Source organism: Gopherus flavomarginatus, chromosome 17 (assembly GCF_025201925.1).
Source record: "Gopherus flavomarginatus isolate rGopFla2 chromosome 17, rGopFla2.mat.asm, whole genome shotgun sequence".
Taxonomy (NCBI): domain Eukaryota; kingdom Metazoa; phylum Chordata; order Testudines; family Testudinidae; genus Gopherus; species Gopherus flavomarginatus.
Window position 1 is genome coordinate 146,956 of NC_066633.1, and position 25,998 is coordinate 172,953.

Consider the following 25,998-nt stretch of genomic DNA (forward strand, 5'->3'; position numbering starts at 1 on the left):
GCAGGTTTAAATATTATTTAAAATATTTTTTCACACCACACAGTCAGTCTGTGGAACTCTTTGTCAGAGGATGCTGAGAAGGCCAAGACTATAACAGAGTTAAAAAAAGAACTAGATAAGGATTGGTCCATCAATGGCTATTAGTAGGGCCCTACCAAATTCACTATCCATTTTGGCCAATTTGACGACCATAGGGATTTTTAAAATTGCAAATTTCATTATTTCAGTTATTCATATCTGAAATTTCATGGTGTTGTAACTGTAGGGGCCTGACTCAAAAAAAAGGAGTTGTGTGTGTGTGTGTCGGGGGAGGGTCACAAGGTTATTGTAGGAGGGGTTGCAGTACTTCTACCCTTACTTCTGCGTTGCTGGTGGCAGAGCTGCCTTCAGCGCTGAGCAGCTGGAGAGTGGCACCTGTTGGCTGGGACCCCAGGTCTGAAGGCAGTGTCACCAGCACCAGCAGCGCAGAAGTAAGGATGTCATGGTATGGTATTGCCACTCTTACTTCTGCGCTGCTGCCTGCAGAGCTGGGCCCTCAGTCAGTAGCCACCACTCTCTGGCTGCTCAGCTCTGAAGGCAGCAGTGCAAAAGTAAGGGTGGCATGGTATGGTATTGCCACCCTTACTTCTGTGCTGTGGCTGGCAGGGCACTCCCTTCAGAGCTGGGTACCAGCCAACAGCCGCCACTCTCCGATACTGGGAGCTCTATCAAATAACCCTGTGACCCCCTTGCAACTCCCTTTTGGGTCACGCCCCCCAATTTGAGAAACGTTGGTCTCCCCTGTGAAATCTGTATAGTATAAGGTAAAAGCACACAAAAGAGCAGATTTCACGGTTCGTGGCATGTTTTTCATGGCTGTGAATTTGGTAGGGCTCTAGCTATTAGCCAGGTTGGGCAGGGATGGTGTCCCAAGCCTCTCTTTGCCAGAAGCTGGGAATGGGTGATAGGTGATGGATCACGTGATGATTACCTGTTCTGTTCATTCCCTCTGGAGTACCTGGCACTGGCCGCTGTTGGAAGATAGGATACTGGGCTAGACAGACCTTTTGTCTAACCCAGTATGGCTATTCTTATGTTCTTTACTTCCTCCTAAAGACTGATAGGAAAACTAATTCTTAGCATGCATTGCAAGTAGCTAATTTATTTTGAGAGATGCCCAAATTCACAATACCTATACTTATACATCTTTGCTCTACTCTGCCTGAGTTGCACTATTGAGAACTTTGAACCTCAACTGAAGCCAAGGAGGTGAGCCAATTATTTCCAGAACAAAAAAAGGCTGCCTGCCATATTCTGGATTTATTTAAATCTTTGCTTCCTGCTAGTTCCACATATGCCTTGATTCATTCTTTCTCCAGAAACAAGTCCACAGTAGCATCTCAAAGTCATTATTCTTTTTTACTTAAATCAGCTTCCTTAATAACTCATCCTCTGATCATTATCCGTTCTGTGAATGTAATTCTGCTCAATTGCCTATTTAGCTGTACTTCCGTCATTTATATTACTGCCTAATTAATTAACTTATTGCTAGTGTAATTTTCTGTCCCAGCATTTGTCTTCACTACATTGTACGTCAATTTACTTTAAAAAATTAAAACAAAATCAGTAAATTGAATCTACATTTTTACACTATAAAAATCAAGAATTTTGTGAGATTATCAAGGTCTCATTTGCTTTGAGTTACCATCACCATTTTTCTAAATATTTCCCATAATATAATTTTACTAAATAAAGGGAACGCTTTAAGTGTTAAATGCTGTGTTACCACAATAAAGATTAAATACATCTATCCCTCTTTCTGCTGACGGGTTTTTTTCCTGAAAGTGCTCCTAATATATTTCATGAGATCCATGACTAAATTAACAGCAGCAAATGCAGTCAGCACCTTGATTTGCTTACATCATTCTGCCTCATAAGCTAGAACCAGTTGGAATCTCACAAGACTGTTTTTGGCCAGACATCCCTAATCTTACTCCACACATCCCAGTGGAGTGATTAATTTGACCCATACTTTCTACATAAAACCTACCTGACCAAGTCGGACAAATTCTGCTTGACGGGCCTCCTCTTTCTTCCGTGCTGATCTAGGGGATTCTGGTAACACGTCACTGAAGGACCTCCTATTAAGCATGTTCTTAAAAAAAAAAAAAAAAAAAAAAAAAGAAGAGCATGAGTCTTACTGACCCAAACTTTTTCAATTTTTTTAAAATTTCATCTGACATTACTTGATTCTGCTGTATTCTTTCAGCACTTTCCTGTGACCTCAGTTCAAGTTTCGATTACTAACAAAAAATAACTGCCCTCCCTTAAAATATGCTCCTACTGATGAATCTAAGAATGTATGTTTTAGCCTTTTGATTTACAAGGTTATGGAGCAGCTGCAATACTCTTCACATGTATCAAGGTGCTATCTAGTTATGAAAGATGACATATGCAGTAGAAAGAGAGAGCCTGAGACTTGAGGCCTAGTATAAGGCAGAATGTGCTTTGATATGAGACAGAGGAGTTAACTCCCTCAGTTCTTTAGAAATTCTAATGCTGTCTGACACCCATTTTGACAGTCTCTATGTTGAAATAGCATGTCCTCTGGACTTAATACCAAAAGGTACAGATAGTCTTGATGGTTTGTAGAAGTGGTTTTGTCCTGTTGAAGTAATACAAGGTCACTCTTAAAAGCTTCCAAAGTGTGAAGTTTAGCCTTTGCAGTGGATGAGTGAGGTCTTAGAAAGAACACTGGCAAGTGAATGAACTGATTTAAATGAAAGTCTGACACTATTTTAGGCAAAAATTTAGAATGAGGATGAAGAGTAACTATCTTCACAGAAGGTGGTATAAGATGGTCCTACCATCAGTGTTTGGATTTTGCTATTCTGAGAGCAGAGGTAGTAGCCACCAAGAATGCCATATTAATAGACAAATGATACAAAGAACAGGATGGCATACGTTCAAATGGAGGCTGCATCAGGAAGACTATGTTTAGGTCCGAGAGAAGGGAAAAATTCTTAACAGGTGGAAAAATGTGTGTTAACCGCTTCAAAAAATTAGTTACAGTAGGAATAAAATCATTGGGGAAAATTGCGTGTTCCTGTACTGGAGAATAATAGGCAGATATCAGTGCTAAGTGAACTTTACTAGATCTAGTCAAGACATCTAAATGCTTTAATGATAACAGATTACCTCAATAACAGGTACAGACCCCTCCAATGGGTAAAATTATAATGAGATGCCCATATTGAAAACTGTTTCCACTGGGCCCCATAAGTATGCCTTATTAAAGGTTTTAAGCTCTGAATGAGAATACGAGAATGACAAAGCCCTGGCTGGGATGATTTACCGGTAGTTGGGGTTGGTCTTGCTTAGAGCAGAGCGTTGGACTAGATGACCTCCTGAGGTCTCTTCCAACTCTAATCTTCTATAATTTCTGTGAACCTGTACCTCTGCAGAGGAAAGTCTATGCTCCAAGATCAGCCTACTAACATCCAAATTGTTAGCTGTAGAGACACTAAGTCTGGGTGTAGAACCAGTCTTTGGTTCTGCATTATGATGTCCAGACTGATCAGTAACTTGAACTGATAAGTGTATCATCTCTGAATACTAAAACTCCCCTCCCCCTCCCCCCCACTGGGGCTGTTAGGATAACTTGACTTCTGTCCAATATCACATTCCTGAGGACCCTAGTAATTAGAGTGACCAGGGGAAAGCATGCAGCATATTCCTGTCCCAGCTAATGCATCTAAGATGGCGCCTGGACTCATTTCTCCTCTGGATCAAAATGTGCTGTTTAAAGTGGTCATGAGCAGGTATATGGAGGAATGACCCCACTTCTGAACTTTTATCTGAAGGACTGAAAGCTTGAGGGACCATTTTCTACTGAGTTGTCACCTGAATTGTTTTGAACCCCACGTGAGTGTAGGGCTAGGAGACTGATTCCAGTAGGAGAATTCCTGTAGGCATGGGGAGAGATGATCTTGCTCCTCCTTGCCTGTTAATGTAGTGTCAAAACTTGGATGCTGATATCCTGAATCAGAGCTAGATGAATGGCCCTGAGTGTCACAGCTGGATGGTGGGCAGCCAGACCTGGTGGTCAGAGCCGGAGTCCACAGTCAAAAAATAGGAGTTGAGTGTCAGCTGTGTCAAGATACCAGATCCGAAGCAGGAGACAAGCTTGAGATCAGAACCACAGTCCTGATGCCAGGAGTCAAGAGGAGTTGGGATGCCAGCAAGTCAAGCCGGAGGAGCTGGAAGCACAAGGCACACAGTCCAGAGCAGGGTGGATCCCAGTTATTTGGATAGCTTCCTGTTCCTGCTGATGGCTTAAGTAAAGTCAGTGGGCCAATCGGCTGCTCTGGGACTCTGCAAATACCACCTCAGGGGTACAGTCTCGAACTGGAGCTGGATTTCATGGGTCCTGAGTAAGCAGTTCTCAGCAGGCTGACAAATGGAGGGTTGGAGCGTAGGAGTTCCCACAGACCCAGATTTGAGGCCCGTGGGATATGACACTGAGTTCTAGGCTGTTTATATGTAGTTGGGGACCAAAACCTTGGGCCTGCAGAGGACCCAGATATGCTCTCCAGCCTGTGTGAAGGTATCTTTCACTAAAGTGTCAGTGGGAGCTGAAGACACAAACATCATTCCCTGACAGCCATTCGGAGGATCGTTCCACCAAGTACTGATGAAAGGACATTCCTGGGAACAAGTACTCACGGAGTCATGTTGTGTTTGCTTGGCTGGTAGATCAACTTCAGCCAGACTTGGAGAGGATCTGACATGTGGTGTCACATAAGTGCAAATAGCCATATGACCAAAGAGATTAAGAGAAACATTCACTGATATCTTTGCTTGAGTCTGGACATCAATAGAAGATGACTCATGGTGTCCAATCTGTTGTTGATCTTGCATCTAAAAGTGCTCCTATGACCTCTGCTGAGGGCTGACTTGTCTCATAGAATCATAGATTAGGGTTGGAAGGGACCTCAGAAGGTCATCTAGTCCAACCCCCTGCTCAAAGCAGGACCAATCCCCAGACAGATTTTTACCCCAGTTCCCTAAATAGCCCCTTCAAGGATTGAACTCTCAACCCTGGGTTTTGCAGGCCAATGCTCAAACCACTAAGCTATCCCTCCCCCCAATTTATCTTAAGTCCTAGTGAGAAGAGATAAAGCACCATCCTCACTGCTTCAGTGACTTGCTGAAGCAACATTTCTCATTTCAACGTTTCTTCAATCATTGAAGGAAGAATAAACGTGACGGCCCTGACTGTGCAGGTGAGCTACCCAGTATGGCTGTTCTTATGACTTATTGGTGATTTTCATGTAATTAAAATGTAAAGAGGAAAAACACCCCTTTGCTATCCAACTTACTGTATGCAAATCAGTACTCACCAGGGTGGATATCTTCTTGAGCAACAGGCCACTCAATATGCCACTGGGTGGGATATGAAGTGCATAAAGATCAAGCAAGTCTTGGCTTTACCTTGTGTAGATCAGGCATGAGGTCCTGGTATAAAGAACGAATCAGCATGTCTAGAGTGCGCTGCCGTTTCTGAGCAAATGTTGGGGTTTCCAAAGTGGCTTTTTCCCCGTTTATTACTAAAACATATTGAATAAAGGAGGATGTGTTACTTAAAGGGGTTTCATGTCCTTTACTGAATCCAAGTTGTCTTCATGTAAGGATATTCATTGCAAAATTACTAATTTGGGTTTGTTTCACATTTGGGCATATTTTGAACTAAAAGTTCTAGTTGTTTTATCATCATGACTATGAAGAGTTTTTTTAGCCCTATTTGCTTTTGAGCATCTAAACTGTATTTAGCTAGTATTGTTCTTCAAGACACAAAAACAGCCAGATAAACTCCAGGAAGATATTATTTCACTGTTAATTTTAAAAGAACCATTTCCCGAATCTCAGTAAATGTGCTGAAGTTCTCTGATATATGACAAAAAATGTACCGCCATACTGTCTATGTCACAGGCTGTCAGTGCATCTGCCTTATATTTTAGAATTGTATTGAAAAGTTCAGAGTTCCTTCTGGCTCTGCTAAGTTCAATGTGAGGTCCAAACAATGTCAAATACTGCTGTACAGTAACTCCTCACTTAATGTTGTAGTTATGTTCCTGAAAAATGCACCTTTAAGTAAAACAATGTTAAGTAAATCCAATTTTTCTCTCTCTCTCTCTCTCTCATATACACACACACACACTATAAGTTTTAAACAAACAATTTAATACTGGTACACAGTGATGATGATTGTGAAGCTTGGTTGAGGCGGAGGAGTCAGAGGGTGGGATATTTCCCCTACTGCTAAATGATGAACTACCAATTGGCTGAGCCCTCAAGGGTTAACACTCTCACTCTACAGGGCGGCAGGAATGGAGGGTGGGGGTATGTGTGTGAGAGAGATATGTGCATTTCCCCTCTAAGTACACTTCCTTGTTAATTAGATCAGCTTGCTGAGACAGCAGCTGCTGCAAGCTCCCTCCGTCCTGAGCCCTAGTGTATCCCCTCTGCTCTATGGAAGATGGGGTAAGTGGGTTGCAGGAGCAGGGGGGAGGGGGACACTTTGACATTAGCCCTCCTCTTCCTTCCCTCCTCCCCTGCACAGCAAGTAGGAGTCTCAGGGAGCAGCTATAAGGCAGAGGGCAGGAACAGTACATGGCAGTGAGGGGAGGAACAGCTGAACTGCAGGCAGCTGCTGCACAGGGAACTTAGGGGAGCGAGGAGCTGAAAGGGAGAGCTGATGGGGTGGCTGCCGGTCCACCCTGGTTCCAAGCCCCCACCAGCTAGCTGCAATGGGCTGCTCTTCCTGCAAGGAGAAGACAAAGCAGGTGGTTGCCAAACGACATTAGAAGGGAACATTGCACAACTTTAAATGAGCATGTTCCCTAACTGATCAGCAACGTAACAACATTAACTGGGATGACTTTAAGTGAGGAGTTACTGTAATTGATAAATCAGTTTTCAATAAACTAAGCAATTTGCCATTTTCTAATTAGATTTTATCAAAGTAATTAGAGTCATTCCTCTAGCTTTAAAGGGCAATGAGCAATCATAGATCTCTATCACACAGCCCAATAATCTCTTGGCTGGTATAGTTAGGAGTCTACACTGCTAATTAATTTAAATATCAACAAGTATTCTTTAGTAACTTATATGAAATGAACTGGTGAGTTCTCAGTCAAGCTCCTATTAGTCAGATGTTTACATTACAAAAATCATGATTAGTAGTACTCAGTGGTCCCCTTCCTGGGAGTCTTAGCAGGAGGTCACGGCTTGAATTAGTCCATTAAGATTGAGTTCTCCGCTCAGGAACTGGTTCAAAACAGCACTAAAATATTCATAACAGCACTGAAACATACTGACTGTTTTCCATGCTGCACATTTTCTTTAGATAAAGTACTTTAGTCTCCAAAGCTGCCAGTCTGGCACCTTTTACTGTTAAATATATGAAATGGCGTTAGATGAATATGTTTCTGAATATCAGTCTCCTTTGTCTTTAAGAAGAAACCTTTGGGGAAAATTAACAATTCATTAAGCAATGGAACAAATACATCTGAAATACTCAAACCAGATTGAATCTAGTAACCTAGGAAGCATTAACTGCATGGGAGTTAAGTGTTTATCAGAACCAAATAGAAATGTTTGAGGGGAATATACTCCACTGAGGCTAGAATAGCCAAACTTTAAAAAAGACTCAGTATAAAACCGTAACATTGCACAGTAGAAAAATTATTTACAATCTGCAGTATCCCAAATAAGTGTGAAGAGCAGATTCTTATGTATTAGACTAAAAGTTTAAAAAGGTCTCTTTGATCTCAAAAAAGACTTACACTTCACTAGTATGAAGTCCCTGAATTCCTGGTGATCTGTGAACACAGATGGGGATGGAAGGGGAGGCCCAAAGAGAGGTACACTTTCTTCTGAAAATATTTTCAGCCTAATGAAAGAATCACTATTTATTTGGATTGAAAGTCACATACAAAGAGTATCAGACATACTGCTTAAGCAGGAACAAGAACTATAAATTGTTACTGGGAAACATCGTATCAACACTTCATAAATTGCAAGTCTCAATGAAAGTTCTCAGGATATTCACCTGGGATCAGACGCTGACACCTGTCCATTAACTAGTACATTACTTTACATTCAGTTGACTCTTGTAGAATGATACACTATTCAATGAGAACAAGAGTGGCAAAATCTAGTCCTTATTCAAACAAAAAAGAAATTACAAACTTAACATTTCAGTTACAAAATCCTACCACTGTGTACAGTACCTCTTTTTTTTACACTGTGTATTACAGATATTTTCCAACACAAACCCTAGGCACATATATAAAAAGATCCAAGAACTAGAGTATTATAAGGAGTAACATGGTCAAAAGAGAGATTTTCCTATCTGCAAGGCTAGTTTCAATTGGATACAGAATAAACACAATAATACTGAATTCCTCACCTGAGTATATTCTTAGTCACGTTACTGAATCAGGATATAAGAGTCTCTGCTTAGGCACAGTAGAACACACTATGTGTTACAAGGTGTGACTCTTATTTGTGGGGAAAATTTCCACAGACATCAACTACATCAGGGGTAGGCAACGTATGGCACGCGTGCTGAAGGCGGCACGCGAGCTGATTTTCAGTGGCACTCACACTGCCCGGGTCCTGGCCACTGGTCTGGGGGCTCTGCATTTCAATTTAATTTTAAATGAAGCTTCTTAAACATTTTAAAAACCGTATTTACTTTACATACAACAATAGTTTAGTTATATATTATAGACACAGAAAGAGACCTTCTAAAAACGTTTAAATGTATTACTGGCACACGAAACCTTAAATTAGAGTGAATAAATAAAGACTTGGCACACCACTTCTGAAAGGCTGCCGATCCCTGAACTACATAATGCCTCGCCACGGAACCATTTACCACTCACTTTCACGATCACTTAAAAACACCCAATTCATGGAATTAGATAGGTGGACTATGAAGAATAGTTTACTTCCGCTTCTACTGTAACATCAAACTAACAAAGCGAATGATTTGGTTAAAGTTAGCACGTACCTGTAACTATCATTTTGCTTATTATATCTCACTAAGGCAAAAATATCTGCCATGCAAGTTAAAGAAATTAATCCATTACTTTGATGTCTATGGAGTTCACCTATGTTTTGAAAATGCCCATTCTGTTGAAAAAGCAGATGAAATATGGTGAAATATATTAATTGTTTTATTACATTTGATATAATTCTAGTTTATGCACCTTCAATTGTTCTGGCAGGGCATTTATTTTATGAATGTTTAAAATGGCAAGGCTTATAAAGTGCAAGTATCTTAGTCGTTGTCTACAACAAGAAGTTTTACTGTGTTTAAACACTATTTTCAACAACTGAGCTAGCTAATACAATGGTCACCACAACTCTGTGGTCAGTATACACAAAGACAAGCCACATTCAGCATCATCTTAGCTAGTCACGATTGGGCTTAATGATACTGAAAATAACTTGTTCTTGTCCACAGTTACCACAGAGTGGATTATTAAAAAACGTTTCAACATGATAACATTTCCTAACACAGACTTATAGAAATTCTTCCAGCATAATTCAGTTAAATAGAGGGCCAAGTAGGGTAGCAATGTAAATTTTCATGACTGCACCAAGATCTATTACCAATCTTGATTCATGACTCTGGTGAGAATCTAGGCAACAGCGCACATGGAAAAATGGCCAGATAATTCAATGCAGATGCAAGTCTCAGATAGAAATAGATCAGAGGCATCTTGTTGTGGCAGATTTCCTTGACACTGAATGATCCTTGACATGATCTTTGAGCTGCATGACCTTCTAAGCTATAAACAGTGTCAAGAAAAACACAAATCTGAGAAACTTTTCTAAGAGTTTTTAGGGTGCTCCTAACAAAATCTAGGGACCTTTTGCCATCAAGCTCTGGGCTTTGTCTACAATAGAAAAATTAGGACCTGTAATTCTCCAGTGGCACAGCTCCAACAGTGGCAGTAATAAGGAGGCTGTATCGTAGCCAGTGCTCAGGTGTTTTATTATTGTCTTATCTAACTCTCCTCAATACAGGAGCATTTTTCCTACTATAGACACAGCTTAGAAAGAGCTTTCCCAAGATGTGCAACTAGGTGAGGGGGAAAACATTGGCAGCACAATTAAAATGAGCCACATGGAACACAGATATCACCTTTGGAAAGAATTTAGGGCATGTCTGGGGCCTCAATATATCTTCAAAAAATGTAGTAAAAAGATGGATCAGACAACTGGGCTTGATCCTAAGAAGAGGTGAACATTACAACAGAAGCTGCAAGTGCTCTATACATCTCAGGACCAGGCTCTTACTCTGCTGGCTGAAGTCACTTCCACCAAAAAAATAACATTCCTTGTAAGAGTTTTGAGCTCATAGGCATTTAATGGTTCAAAAGCTGTCAGCAGCATGGCCAGGACCACACTAATTTCCCATGATGGAAGCTTTTAAATAAGAGATTCAAACATATGAAATCCCTCATGAATATGATAACAAGGAGCTTCAGATTACAGCTGAGCAAATAACAAGAAGGATTTCTACAGGTATTTTAGCAACAAGACAGTCAGGGAAAGTGTGGGACGCTTACTTAATGGGGGAGGCAACCTAGTGACAGTTGATGTGAAAAAAGCTGAAGTAGTCAATTCTTTTTTTGCCTTGGTCTTCACAAACAAGGTCAGCTCCCAGACTGCTGCACTGGACAGCACAGTATGGGGAGGAGGTGAGCAGCCCTCAGTGGTGAAAGAACAGATTAAGGACTGTTTAGAAAAGCTGGACATGCAGAAGTCCATGGGTCCGGATCTAACGCATCCGAGGGTGCTGAGGGAGTTGGTTGATGTGATTGCAGAGCCATTGGCCATTATTTTTGAAAACTCGTGGTGATCACGGGAGGTCCCGGAAGATTGGAAGAAGTCAAATATATATTGCCCATCTTTTAAAAAGGGAAGAAGGAGAATCCGGGGAACTACAGACCGGGCAGCCTCACCTCAGTCCCTGGAAAAATCATGGAGCAGGTCCTCAAGGAATCCATTTTGAAGCACTTGGAGGTGAGGAAGGTGATCAGGAACAGTCAACATGGATTCACCAAGAGCAAGTCATGCCTGTCCAACCTGATTGCCTTCTATGATGAGATAACGGGCTTTGTGGATATGGGCTTTGTGGATATGGACGTGATATACCTTGGTCTCCCACAGTATTCTTACCAGCAAGTTAAAGAAGTATGGATTGGATGAATGGACTATAAGGTGGATAGAAAACTGGCTAGATTTTTGGGCTCATCGGGTAGTGATGGCTCAATGTCTAGTTGGCAGCCAGTATCAAGCGGAGTGCCCAAGGCATTGGTCCTGGGGCTGGTCTTGTTCAACATCTTCATAATGGTCTGGATGATGGGATGGATTGCATCCTCAATAAATTCACGGATGACACTCAACTGAGGGGCAAGGTATATACGTTGGAGGGTAGGAATATGGTCCAGAGTGACCTAGGCAAATTTGAGGATTGGGCCAAAAGAAGGAGGTTCAGCAAGGACAAGTGCAGAGTCCTGCAGTTAGGACAGGTGAATCCCATGCACTGCTACAGGCTGGGAACTGACTAGCTAAGCGTCAATTCTGCAGAGAAGGACCTGGGCATTACAGTGGACGAGAAGCTGGATGAGAGTCAAGAGTGTGCCCTTGTTGCCAAGAAGGCTAACAGCATATTGGGCTGTATTAATAGGAGCATTGCCAACACACTGAGGAAGTGATTATTCCCCTCTATTCGGCACCAGTGAGGCCACATCTGGAGTACTGCATCCAGTTCCCCCCCCCCACCCCCCAACAGAAAGCACGTGGACAAATTGGAGAGGGTCCAGTGAGGGAAAGAAAAATGATTAGAGGGCTAAGGCACATGACTTATGAGGAGAAGCTGAGGGAGCTGGGCTTATTTAGCCTGCAGAAAAGAAGTGGGGGGCGGGGCGGAGATTTGATAGTGGCCTTCAACTACCTGAAGGGGGATTCCAAAGAGGATGGAGCTAGGCTGTTTTCAGTGGTGGCAGATGACAGAACAAGGAACAATGGTCTCTGGTTGCAGTGGGGTTGGTCTAGGTTGGATATTTCACTAGGAGGGTGGTGAAGCCCTGGAATGGATACCAATGGAGGTGGTGGAATCTCCATCCTTAGAGGTTTTTAAGACCCAGCTTGACAAAGCCCTGGCTGGGATAACTTAGATAGGGTTGGTCCTGCTTTGAGCAGGGGGGTTGGACTAGATTACCTGAGGTTTCTTCCAACCCTAATTTTCTATGATTCTATGAGTAGTCATTGGGCCACACAAAGAAAGAATGACTCTGTTGCCTGGTGGCTAGGGCATGCACATGGGAGATGCAACTTTAAGTGCCTACTCCAATGAATATTTAATTATTTATACAAAACAGAACAGCTTCAACAGGAGAGAGAGAGATAATTTCTTATAGCCTGATACGGGGCATTCACCTGGGAAGAAGGTAGTGCGTTCATATCCCTGCTCCAGGCCTAGCATTTGGGCCTGGGTCTTCCACATACTAGGTGAGTGCCCTGACCATTGGGCTGAGAGTTGTGTGAGCCACTTCTCCTCTGCCATTTTGTGAATGTTTTGTTTAACTCCAAATGGACTGTTAATTTCACCAGGTTTTTTTGGAAATTTTCTGATTTGGCTTGACCTAAACAGAATTGTATTTTTATTGTTTAACTGCCAGTGAACTGAAAAATAAGTTACCCTTCACATTCTTTGCTAGCTGCAACTCCAGTTGTGCTTTGGCCTTCCTGATTATACTCCTGCATGCTCAAGCAATATCTTTATACTCCTCCTTAGTCATCTGTCCACTTCTTGTAAGCTTCTTTTATGTTTCAGCTCACTCAAGATGTGTCTGTTAAGCAAAGCTGGTCACTTGTCACATTCGCTATTCTTTCTGCATTATTCTGTTCACATATTTTATACAGAGTGAAACAGCTTCAATAGGCGAGATGGAGAAAGACCCATCCCGGAATAGCCTGATGGTGAAGACAATCATCTGGGGAGAGGGCAGATATGGATTTAAATCCCTGTTTTAGAGTAAGGACTTGAACTTGGGTCTTCCACATCCCACGTGTGTGTCCTAACCATTGGGCTAGAAGCTACAAAGTGGGTACCACCTACTCCTCCAGCTGTTTTATTAATCTACCCTGACTTTTTTCTAACTGAAAAGATTTAGCAAATTTGTGAACAGTTTAAACTTGACCAAAACTTCATTTTTCAGTGAATGAACTACTGGAGCAAAACCACTGGCCCACTTCTACTGTAGACACTAGCCTAACATCCAGTTCCTTAAATGCTAAAACAGCTGCCAAGCAGGGTTAGAGGGAAGATGTCTGTGTCCCAAACTCAGAGTAGAAGGTGGTAGCTAACTGACTTTTGCATTGGGCATGTAAAAGGATCCATGTAGGATTTCACACCAGCCCGAAAGCATTTCTGAGCCACAGGATGAACTGGGACACCTGCTTGGACAAAGTAAGTCTTCCTATTTCTCTCAAGAGTCATGCAACAGAGAGGAATTCCCAGGCTGAGACGTAAAGACTTGCTCTACACATATGATCCAGTATATTCAGACTCTCAACCTGATGAGATTAGCAATGCACTAAACAGGCTCAAGAATCTGTCTATCTTGTCCTAAAAGGGGTCTATTAGAATTGGTGTCTCTCCTGAGTTTCATCAGGACCTTTGCTAACAGCATGAGAGAGTAAAGCCATACATTAGCTTTCCATCCCATTACATGGAGAAGCTGGAGCTCAACCACTACCTATGGTCTGAAAAGAACTGGCAACTAGCGCATTAGGGAGTGTCCACATTACATAGCAAGGACTGGTGCAGGTTGCTCCCTGCCAGGACCAATGCACAGTTGCCAACTTTCATGTTGGAAATAGGCACCCTGACTTTCATAATAAGCCAAAAATCAAGTGAATCCCATTTCAAAACAAGGCCAAAACAAGCTAATCCCTAAGAACTGCAACACTCTATGTGACTAGTTCCCCACAGTGTGCAGTCTGGGACTCTGGTGGGCCCACTGAGCACCCCTGACTCTCTCCCCTCTTGTCCCTGCTTGCCCCTCCTTGTGGTGAGCTGATTGAAAAAAAAGAAGCAACAAGCTACAAGCCCAACAAGCCATAAAATAGCCAACAAGCAACTCACAAGCCTATTAAGCCAAAAACAAGTCCAATTTCTGCATTTTTCTTGCAGGTTTCACATGTCTGGACCAATGGCTTTAGAACTTTGAGAATGTTGAAACCCAAGACTGTGTTAGATAAGAGATAAATATTCTTCTCCAACATTCATTAACTAATCCTATCAACATCCCATGTGGTAAGAATTATTGTCACGATTTTACTACTATTGAAATTCAAGTATAGAGAGATAAAGTGACTTCCCCAAGTCTTCTTATTAACATTTGTATTACAGTAGCATCTAGAGGCCTCTATGACGTGGATCCCCACCGTGCTGGGCACTTTAGCATCATATAGTAAATGATAGGCCCTGCTCAAAGAAAAATCTAAAAGACAAGATCAAACATGCGGATAAAACAAACAAGTGGGCGAGAAGAAAGGGGTAACAACAATAGACCATGTAGTCAATATCAGAATTGGGTTTAGAACTCACAAGTTCTTGACTCTCAGTATTGTGTTCAATTTTATAGGTTATAATACAATTTTAAAATGTCACCCATCACTCTGAAGGTTTTGGTATTTTTCACTTTAATTGTGTATCCCATGCCATCTAAATATCTAAAATAAATGATCTCTAAATGTCACAAGGCAGCATTCAGTGGATACTGAAAAATTTATTCACATCAATAGCAGAAGTATTTTCTGAAAATATACTTTTGGAAATGTATACGGAATTAACTTTGTGAAGCCATCTGAAGAATTCTTTAGTAATAAAAGCATCTGATTTGAAAGTGTCTGCTTGTTTTTAATCTGCACATCTTTGATGTAGTTCACGATTGAAAATTTTCACAAGGTAGATTTAGGGCTACAAAATAAAGTAATCTATAAGATGTCTTATATATAAGATATTTTAAAATATACTTTTCTCTTCTGTGAATGGCATATAAGAAAGATTTAATGGGGGTTTGTAAACAAGCTTTAGCCAATTAAAAAAAACAGAAAGCAAAAGATACGTGTAAAATGAGAGCGAATCATGGAAGGCTTAAATGCTGGAGAAGATTCTTCCCCTTCCTGGAATACGATAGTGACAATGTCATTTCCAATATGACGCTTCCTTTCTACCTACAAAAAGGAGAATACCATCACTAGAATTGGATCCTGAGTATTAATACAGTGAAAGAACAATGAAACACAACATGAGATTATTGAATTTAATGCACTTTTTCTATGATAGCAGTTGACGGTAATCTGAAGTGTGTGCAGGCAAAATTTATACAAACATACTGTTCTGTTTTTATCTAAACACAGGCATTTAAAAGTGCAATACAGTAATGTCAAAATACTGTGAAGCTGCTTTACTCTTTATTCATTCTTGTTCTAATTGTACAATGACCATTGAAATATGAAGAACTGATGTCTATTTATAGCCCAAACACAGTATTTGTTAAAATTAATTAGAAATAATTATCTATGTAACTGAATTACATGCAAATTACATTTTCGAATAATTTTTAAATCTATTTATGAGGAAGGGAAAGCAAGAAGATATATACCTTACTGTACAGTGTACTGCAAAGGACTTTTTAGGAGTCCATTTTTAATCTGAAAGCATCAAAGTTAGTCTAAATGAAACTGGATTTCACTAACCTCAATCTGAGAACCATTAAACCAAACTTTAGAAGTGGCTATGGAACTTCAGACTAAGACAAATGAGATACTGAAATTTGATCAGAGGGAAATGTTTTGTCTGCTTTTTCAGAGGTTAATTATATTGCTCTGTTTGGTTTAAGGCAGGGATCGGCAACCTTTGGCATGTGGCTTGCCAGGATAAGCACCCTGGCGGGCCGGGTCAGTTTGTTTACCTGCCGCGTCCGCAGGTTCAGCTGATTGTGGCTCCCACTGGCAGCAGTTCGCCACTCCAGGCCAATGGGGGCGGCAGGAAGTGGCAGCCAGCACATCTCTTGCCCCGCACTGCTTCCTGCAGCCCCCATTGGCCTGGGACGGTGAACCACAGCCAGTGGGAACTTGTGGACACCGCAGGTAAACAAACAGGCCCAGCCCGCCAGGGTGCTTACTCTGGTGAACCGTGTGCCAAAGGTTGCCAATCCCTGCTTTAAAGCCTGGTCCCTTGTGACTAAGCTCTGTAAGTGAGAGACCCATTAAAAAGTTATCCAGTTCCTCTCTGCGTGGGTACAACAACAGTAATATGACAATTTAATAAAACTTTTAAAATTCCCCAAGAATTCCAGATAGCAGGGGCTTCTAGGTTTTCTAATATATTTCTGATAAAATTATTACTCTTCAGTATATATATTTCTGAATCTTCTAGGATATCATGATTCTATTGTCTTTACTGGGCTGCTCCTACGTAGATGGCCTATTATGTCTGCCATCAATAAGTGCTCAATCTTATTCTGTGATCTCTGCTGATTCTTATTAGTTCTTGGGTGGAATTTAAGATACCTGTTCTCATTTATGAAACCATAAATCACTTAAGTACAGCCTACTTGACTGCTGTTTTCCCATGACCATACTGCCACAGTTGTGGTTATCTGAGGTGCTCAAGTAGGAATCCCCTCACTTCAACAAAACAAAGGCTGGTGGATGAACAGGTTGGGCCTGGGTGACGCTGACTCTTTACATTGTGAGACAGAGTTCTAGTGGGTAAGTACCATCTACTAGGTTGTGTTGAGGGTGGAGTTTTACTGGAAATGTATTAGCTTAGTTTTTAGTATGTTGTTATTTAAAGAACATCAAAAGGTGCCCAGAATACCAGAGGGGTGTGATTTTTATGCCATTATAAATTGAAATAGATACATATACATGTATTTGCTTCTGGCATTAGTCTACTGGGCATTAAGTAACTCTTCAAGGCAGTGAATAAAATTCAATTCAAAACAAACATTAAGGAGTACTTTTTTTTTTTTAAAAAGCTACACTTGTGTCACACATTTTTTGGCATTAAAATGAAACAGCATACATTGAAACCTTTACAGTAGATGGTAATAAAAGCGTGAAATCTACTCCACACTTATAAAAGAATCTAAAAATATCAAGCATCTAAGTGATAGCTGAGAAATACATGGAAGACTGGAAACAAGGTTCTCTAAACGTCTGTGTATATTTAACACTTGCTCTTGTTCTATGGAAATGTTAAAAGACCAAAATGTAAACCATCTAAATTGTGCCCTCATACCACAGCAGGCGGTGCCCTAAAAATGTGTGTATGTAATAACTAGAATTGTCAATGCACTTGACTGCCTATATATTTAAAACACATTATTTGTAACCTCAGGACTCTGTTTTCTACAGGTTATATAACTGTGCAATAATTGTTTTTAAAATTATTTAAAATGTTGTTGTTAATTGTCCCTTTTCATCACAATTTGCAAAATCAAAGAAAGACCCAAAACCCTAGCTAACTGTGGCAAAATAAAAACAATTAAACACAGTATAAGGCAATACAGAAAAATGTAAATGCTCCCTGTTAAGAATAGTTATTACAGAAACACTTTACCCATGTCTAAATCCACTAAAAAATACTTAAATAAATAATAACATTCCGAAGCTGAGGTGGCATGGCGGAATTTAAAACTTCTCTCAGTTCAAGAAGAATGAAAAGACTGAGAAACCTGCCTGTATAAATCCCACTATTTTCATCAAATATATTGAAAAAAACTGTATGAGGAGAAAAGGCACATTTACTCTTCTAATAAGACATACAAAGAGTTCAAATGAGAAAGTATTTCAGAGGTTTAAGTTTGATAAATCAAGCATCCTGTGCTCCTTTCTCAGGCAAAATGCCCACTGAAGTCAAAGTAAGCAAGTAAGAAATGGTATCAAGGGAACTACCCTTCAAAAATTAGATGCTAGCCATACAGCACTGAGCTCTCTTTTGGATGAAACAGTATGCATTAGCCTTCTCCATGAAAAATTTCAATTCTACCTATATGCAAAGCAGAGTGGAAAGCTATTGGTACAGCTGGTAGTGAGACTACATTAAAACAGTGAAAACGTGATCTATTGAGGCTAAAGGATTCACTCAGAACTTTTTTTGTATTTCTAGAGCAGCAACGTTTACACAAATTGTGTTCCATCTCCATTTGCCTTCAGCTTCTCATAGTTCTAAACCAACTAAAATGAAAACTGGTTCTCTAATTCACATTCCACAGCACTGGTACTCTGACTCCTACACAATGGGAAGTAGCTTAGAAAATCTGCCACATATGGAGGATGGAATGTTTTTATATTCTCATGTAATCATTATGAAGAAAACCCCTTTAGAATTCTAGTATATATTCTCTGTGGTATTCCTAAACCTATTAGGCATGATCAGGTCAGAACTGAAAACCTTCTACCGCTATGACCATAAGCGGTACAACCTGTACTGGTCAACGCTGAGTGCTGGGCAGCAGTTAATTAATCCAGAAACCTCAGGAAGCACCAATGGCTTTGGACTGATGAGCGCCTGAGTAGGGTAGTGGAACCCTTGATGGAGGAAACGCCATCAAAAGGTGGATGAGCAAATTCACTCAGTGTTTGTGCCAATGACATCCACACAGGACAATTTGGCTCCTTCAGCTGTGGCTGATAATCAGTCTAGGAGTGAAGCCTCAGAAGGGAGGCAGAGGGAAGATCTCCTCTGCTTTGGCAACTCCTGCAGCATAGCTGGTTCCAAATGTATTGACTCCTGTCCTTTCTTTGGTCCAAACCAGTGAAGTCAAGAGGGAGACGCTGACACATGGGCAAAGCAGTTCCTCCATATCAACTGCCCAGGCTATTGAAGCCAAATCACATGGAGAGGACACTCCATCCTTGCTGGCAACATGGACACAACGCAGAAGGTGGCAGTTACGGGTTATAAGCTCTCATTTGATTGGCATAGAGGAGGGTGCCCTGGGTCACCTTTGATGGTGAGAGGAATCACTGTTGTTCCATTGGTCAGCCACCGCCTGCCACAAAGCCGGGTAGCCCCTGGACAGTTAAGTGCTGACCCACCACAGTCAGTCCACCTCATGGGGTGCATGGGGCTAGACAAAAAGTTAAATGGCAGATGGAAGCCTTGCATCTGGCAAAAATAAGAAACCAAGAACTATCCGGCTTGGCAGCTGGAATATCAGACCATATGTCCAGGATTGACAGACGATGACCTACAACACACAAGCAGCATATGGAAGTCAGCTTTGATAGACTGTGAGCTGTATAAACTCAATGTTGACATTGCAGCACTTCAGGAAACAAGATTTGCAGATGCTGGTTCTGTCCAAGAGGCCAATTACACCTTCTTTTGGTCTATCGCCCACTTAGCAAAACAAGATCACTTCGCCATGTAAGAGCGATGAGTGGAGGGCCGTCTACTCTCAAGGACGATGCGCTGAACCAGAGCTGAGCATGTCCTCTCCTCACCACCTAGTCACTGAGCAGCCATGCCGAGAGGTGAAGAGCTGCCAGGTTGGGGTGGAGGAGACGGCCCCGGTCCTGAGAGCACAGGTCCGGGCAGAGCGGCAATGGCTACAGCGGAGCCACCACCAGGCCCAAGAAGGTACCGTACCAGTGCTGCCTGGGCCATGCTGGGGCAATGAGAAGGACCCTGGCCTTGTCCGTCTTTATTTTCTCTAGGACCCTGCTGATCAGCGGGAACGGGGGGAAGGCCTATAGGAGTTGGCCTGACTAGGGCAGGATAAAGGCATCGGAGATAGCGCCCCTCCCCAGGCCCCCCCGGAGCAGAACCGGGGGCATAGTCTGTTCTGTCGGGCCACAAATACGTCCACCTGGAGAGTTCCTCACCTCCAGAAAAGCTGGAGGGCCACTCCGGGTGTAGAGACCACTCATGCTGAGAGGAAAAATTCCTGCTCAAGCGATCCGCCCTCATGTTCCGGGCGCCCGACAGGTGAAAAGCTTTTAGGTGGATGTTGTGGGCTATACAGAAGTCCCACAGGCTGAGGGCTTTGTGGCAGAGAATCGGGCCCCGCCTTCCCTGTTGATATACAACATTGAGGCCCTGTTGTCCATGAGAACCCTGACTACCTTGCCCTTCAGGTGCGAGTGGAAGGCCATACACGCCAGCCGCACCGCCCTGAGTTCCTTGACGTTTACGTGAAGGGTCAGGTCTTACAGAGACCACAGGCCTAGGGTCTGAAAAATCCCCACATGGGCTCCCCAGCCCAGGTCCAATGCATCGGACACCAGTTCCACGGATGGGGCCCTGTCCCTGAATGGGACCCCTCAGAGCATGTTGCTCGGTGTGGACCACCACCATAGGGAGGCAGTCACCGAGTTCGGTACGGTGAGAACCTTGTCCAACCGGTTCATGGCTTGGGAGAACTGCGAGGCTAGCCAGAGTTGTTGAGGCCTCATCCTGAGCCTGGCATGGCAGACCACATACATGCACACCGACATGTGACCTAGCAGCTGTAGGCAGGACCTTGCCATCGTCACCAGGAACCTTACGATCAAGTCGATGAGCCCTTTCAGGGTCTCGAACCTGTCGGGGGAGAGAGGCCCTGGCTGACCTTGCATCCAGGAGCGCCCCGACAAACTCCATGCGTTGGACCAGGACTAGTGTGGACTTGGTGTTTACCAACAGGCCCAGGGCGGTATATGTGGACAGGAGGAGTGCCACATGATCCCTCACCTGTGACTGGGAGGTGCCCTTGACCAGCCAGTTTTCCAGATAGGGGAATATCTGGACACCCTGGTGCCTGAGGTAGGCCACTACTACCAACACGCACTTTGTAAAGATCCTGGGGGCAGTGGACTGACCATACGGGAGAACGTGAATTGGTAGTGATTCTGTCCCATCACAAAATGGAGGAAGCACCTGTGCCCCTTGAATATGTGGATATGGAAGTACGTGTCCTGTAGATCGAGGGCCATGTACCAATCCCTGGGATCCAGGGAGGGGATGATGGAGGCCAGGGAAACCATGTGAAACTTGAGTTTTACAAAGTACTGGTTCAGACCTCGCAGGTCCAGTATGGGTCTGAGCCCCGCTCTGGCCTTCGGTATAAGGAAATCACCTCGATGGATCGGTCTTCAGCAGTCGTTAAGACTGTGCCGATCACAACACATCTGCCATTCTTTTCGCATTCTTGCCTTTCTTGTCCACGTTCATCCAAAACGTTTTACATTGTCATCTTCCCATCTTCTTGGAGGCTGACCAGGTGGTCTTTTCTGTTCTCATGGGTACCACTCAGTAATGATTGCGGTCCACCTATGGTCTGTGAACCGTGCTATGTGGCCCGCCCACCGTATCTTATTAAGGAAATACTGGAGTAATACCCCTTGCCCACCGCCTCTATCACTCCTAGTTCCAGGAGCCTCCCGACCCCTGCTCGAGCAGAACCTCATGAAATGGGTCCCCCAAGAGGGATGGGGACGGGACGTGGTTGAGCAGACAGGAGGTAAACCGGAGGGTGTAACTCAGGAGATGGTGTGGAGGACCCAACGGTCCAAGGTGAGCTGCAACCATTCCAGGAGGAACGCATAAAATTGATGGGAAAAAGGAAGCTTTACTGGGGGTGGATCCCTGCTGAAAACTGGCGGGGTACCCCCAAGCCTCCCATCAAAATCGCCTTTTACCCACCTGTTTGCCCTTAGAGGACTCAGGCTGTGGGGCAGGCTGGTATTGTCTTTGTGGACGTTTCTTATAGTCCCATTGCTTCTTATGGGTGGCCTTGTATTTTGGGAGAGCGGCCTAGGCAGGAGCCTGCTGTGACTTGAACTTGGGTTTTCTGGAGCAGAGACATAGAGGCCCAGGGTCTGGAGGGTTGTCTGGGAGTCTTTCATGCCATGCAGCCTTGTGTCCATTTCCTCCACAAACAGCGCCTTCCCATCTAAAGGGAGATCCTGCATCGACAACTGCACTTCACTGGATAACCCAGAGAGCAGAAGCCAGGATTCCCATCTCATGGACACCGCCGAGGCCATGGACCATGCGGCCGTGTCCACTGCATCCAAAGTGGCCTGCAGAGACGCCCTTGTGGTGGATGCCCCTTCCTCCATGAGCACCTTAAACTCCTTTCTATCGTGCTCCCAGAGGGAATCCTCGAACTTGGGGAGAGATCCCCAGAGAGTAAACTCATAGCGACCCAAGAGAGCCTGATGGTTTGCTACTCTCAGCTGGAAGCTTGACAACGAATAAATTTTTCTCCCGAAAGCATCCAGCCTCAGAGAGTCTTTGTTCTTTGGGGTCGAGGCTGGCTGCCCCTGTTGCTCCCTGTGGTTGACTGACGTGACCACCAGGGAGTTGGGCGCCGGGTAGGTTTACAGATACTCGTACCCCTTAGTGGGTATGAAGTACTTGTGCTCCGCCTTCTTAGAGATGGGAGCCAACAAAGCTGGTGTTTGCCACAGGGCATTTGAAATTTTCACCACCCTTTCATGGAACGGCAAGGCCACCCTGTCCGGTGCCTAGGGGGACAGCACATTGAACATGGAGTCTGAGGGCTCTTCCATTTCCTCAGCCTGGAGATGGAGGCTCGCTGCCACCCTTTTTATTAAGTCTTGATGAGCCCAGTAGTCCTCCTGTTGGATGGAGGGGGGCAGGGCCGCAATCAGCTCCTCCAAACGGGGCGAGGATGCCGGTGAGGTGCTTTGGGTGTTGGCCAGCACTGGAAGATGCACCACCTGGTCAGACTCCAGGCACGGCACTGAGGAAGCAGGGCCCATTGACTCCTTTTTTGGCATTCTAGGGATGGAGGCCGATGGTGCTTCCGACACTCTGGCTACCGAGCGAGCCCCAACCAGGGGCTGCGCCAGAGGCGACAATGCCCACTGGTACCACTGGGCTGGCCACGACGCATGGTGCCATTGCACTTGCTGAGGCATCAGCTGGGCCGGCCAATCAGGCTGGCTAGCCTGGTCTGTAGATGGGTGACTGTGAGCGGAGGACGGGCTGCTGTACAACACGCTGCTGCCTCCAGACTGGGAGTGACGGCGGTGCCAGGATCTATGTCGACCGCGGGACCACGACCTGAAGGTGAGAGAATAGCACCGACGGCAGTAGCTGCTCCGCGAGCGATCTCGATGGATGGACCCATGACGGTGAGGAGCCAGCGATCGACGCCTGGAGCTACAGTGCCTTGGCGGAGACTTTGAGCAGGATTCCAAGTGGGAGTGGCGTCAATGGTCATGCCGCCACCGACTGCGGTATGCCTTCAAGGTGAGGATCGTTGGCGATGTCTACCACAATCCTGTCTGAGCTTGCTCTGTGAAGACAAGCAGTGCTAGGAGTCCCAATTAGATGGCACCCATCCAGACAGTCTGGCCAGCATGGAGGGCAATCCACATCGACTGAGCCCTGAACGGTCGCTGGGTGGTCAGTGGTGTCTGGAATGTTCCCTCAACTGAGACCAGTAACGGGTCAGTGGTGACTTCAGCGATCCCAGAGGCAGCTTGCTTCTGGAGCGTGGGGCCAACATCAGCGGTGCTCCTGGCACCAGCATGGACATGACGTCCTTAGCCACCTGGAGGGCTTCGGGCGTAGATGGCATCCAGACACCCAGAGAGGCCTACTCCGAAGGGGCCAGGCTACTCTGCTCCGCATGAGTCAGAGGCCTAGGGCTCAATGGGGACCGAGGACTACTTGACGTGGGTCTAGTCTCTGTCCCAGACTTCCCTCGGTGCCATTACAAAGGGGGAGTTTTCTGGCCCTCTTGGCATGCCCCATGGAAGGGGAGCGGTGCCGACTAGTCAAGGGTACCGAAGGGTCTCCACGCACTGATGCCGTGGTGCCGGGTACTGCATAGGAGCGGCGTGCTGGGGTCGGGGCCAGCACCAGCTCCATCAGAATGGCCCAGAGTCTAATGTCCCTTTCTCTTTTAGCCCAGGGCTTGAACAACTTGCAGATCTTACACCTTTCACTGATATGTGTTTCTCCCAAGCAGCGCAGACAGTCTGTGTGCAGGTCACTCCTTGGCACAGAATGCCTACAGGAGCCGCACAACTTAAATCCCGGGGCACGGGGCATGCCCCGGCCCGGGCTCACTAACTAACTAAACTTCACTGAAAACTAAACTAACTACAAGTACTACTGAGCGAACAGTTCTGGGGACAAGCTGCAGCAAGGCTGGAGCTGAGCAGTTCTGACGCACCTTCACTGGCAGCAAGAAGGAACTGACAGTGGGGGGAGTGCGCAGCTCCCTTTATACCGCGCTAGGCAGCCACCATTCCAGGGATCGTGGGGGGTGCTCTCACCGTGCGGATACTGCTAGGGGAAAAACTTCCGGTACCAGTGCACATGGTGAGCACGCACAGCTACTGTGGAATACACATGAGAAATCCATTGAAGAAGAATTTAAATTGCTGTGCACAACAATATACAGTTGTCTCTGGTAATACACATACATTGAAAAGGCCAATTTTCCAAAGCTGAAAACAATCATGAGCAAAACTGAGTGGGAGAAAATATTTAAAAATAAAAATGTAAGTGATAATTAGGAACTATTTAAGAATATTTTAATAGATGTCCATAAATACCAGAATTTCACAGTCACAAAAGGAGGCTAACTTGGTTAAAAATGCCATCCTTGTTATGAGGAAAGGTGAAAGCAGCAATAAAAATAATTATTAAAAAATGGAAAAATGGAGAAGCTGATCACATAAATACAAATCAGCAGTTAGGAAATGTAGACAATTGATAAGGGAAGCTAAAGATATGAGTGAAAAATGTATGGCCAGTAGGGTTGGGGACAAGAAGAAGGAATTCTTTAAATATATTAAAAACAAATGAAATCCTAGAAATGATGCAACTGTGATACTAGGCAAGAATGGTAAAATTATCACTTCTAATGAAGTAAATGCAGAAGTATTCAATACGTATTTCTGTTATATATTTGGAAAAAGACAGAATGATGCATTTACACCTTAAAGTGATAATTACATACTTTCTCTTCCATCAGTAACTGGGGAGGATGCTAAATAGCAGAAATTAATGTTAAATACTTTTAAATATGCAGAACAGTTTAACTTGAACCCAAGCGTATTAAAAGAATTGGCTGGTGATCTCTCTGAACCATTAATGCTGATTTATAAACAAATTTTGGACCCCTACAGATGTTCCAGTGGACTGGAAAAAACCCAAATGTTGTACCATTATTTACAAAGAGTAAATGGAATGGACCTGGGAAACAATAAGTCAGTTAGGCTGACTTAAAACCCAGGCAAAATCATGAAAAAGGTGACACAGGATGCAATCAAGTAAAGAATTAAAAGATAGTAACATAACTAATGCCAAGCAATATTTCTGGGGAGAAATAGGTCTCAAAATACAAAATTGTTTTTTGTTTTTTTTAAATCAGATTAAAAGTTTGGTTCATAAAGATATTTGTTGACAAAATACACTTAGATTTAGGCATTTGATTTAGTCCCACATGGCATTCTGATTAAAAAAAAAAGCACTATTCTAAACTAGTGTAGCTCATGCTAAATGAATTACCAACTGATTAATAGATCACAAACAATAATTATAAATGGGATATCATCATCAAGTGGGGGTGTTTCCAGTGATGTCCCATAGGGATCTGTCTTTGGCCCAATGTTCAATATCTTTATCAGTGATTAAGGCTATGGTTATGTCACAGAAGTCACAGAATCTGTGACTTCCAGAGACCTCTGTGACATTTTCTGCCTCAGGGCTGGAGCTCCCACAGCTCCTGCCTTGGTGGGGGGGACCCTGCAGCTCCCAGTCATGGTGGAGGGACTCCCCAGAGCTGCCCAGCTGCGGCAGGGAGCAAGGAAACCCCATAGCCATCCAGCCCCCACAGTCGGTGGGGGACCCTGTAGCTTCCACTTGCTGCAGGTGGCGGGAAACCC

General features: G+C 43.8%; 1 protein-coding gene across 3 annotated transcripts in view; it reads right to left on the reverse strand.

Moving 5' to 3' along the window:
• GARNL3 (GTPase activating Rap/RanGAP domain like 3) overlaps positions 1-25,998 on the reverse strand; it is a 209,217-nt gene that overhangs the window by 70,196 nt on the left and 113,023 nt on the right. For all 3 annotated transcript variants that reach the window (XM_050926716.1, XM_050926719.1, XM_050926718.1), the window contains 5 exons: positions 15,198-15,306; positions 9,059-9,104; positions 7,827-7,933; positions 5,473-5,588; positions 2,030-2,134 (listed from right to left, as the gene is read on the reverse strand). In XM_050926716.1, coding sequence (XP_050782673.1) covers positions 2,030-2,134; positions 5,473-5,588; positions 7,827-7,933; positions 9,059-9,104; positions 15,198-15,306 — 483 coding nt within the window. The remainder of the gene's footprint in view (positions 1-2,029; positions 2,135-5,472; positions 5,589-7,826; positions 7,934-9,058; positions 9,105-15,197; positions 15,307-25,998) is intronic.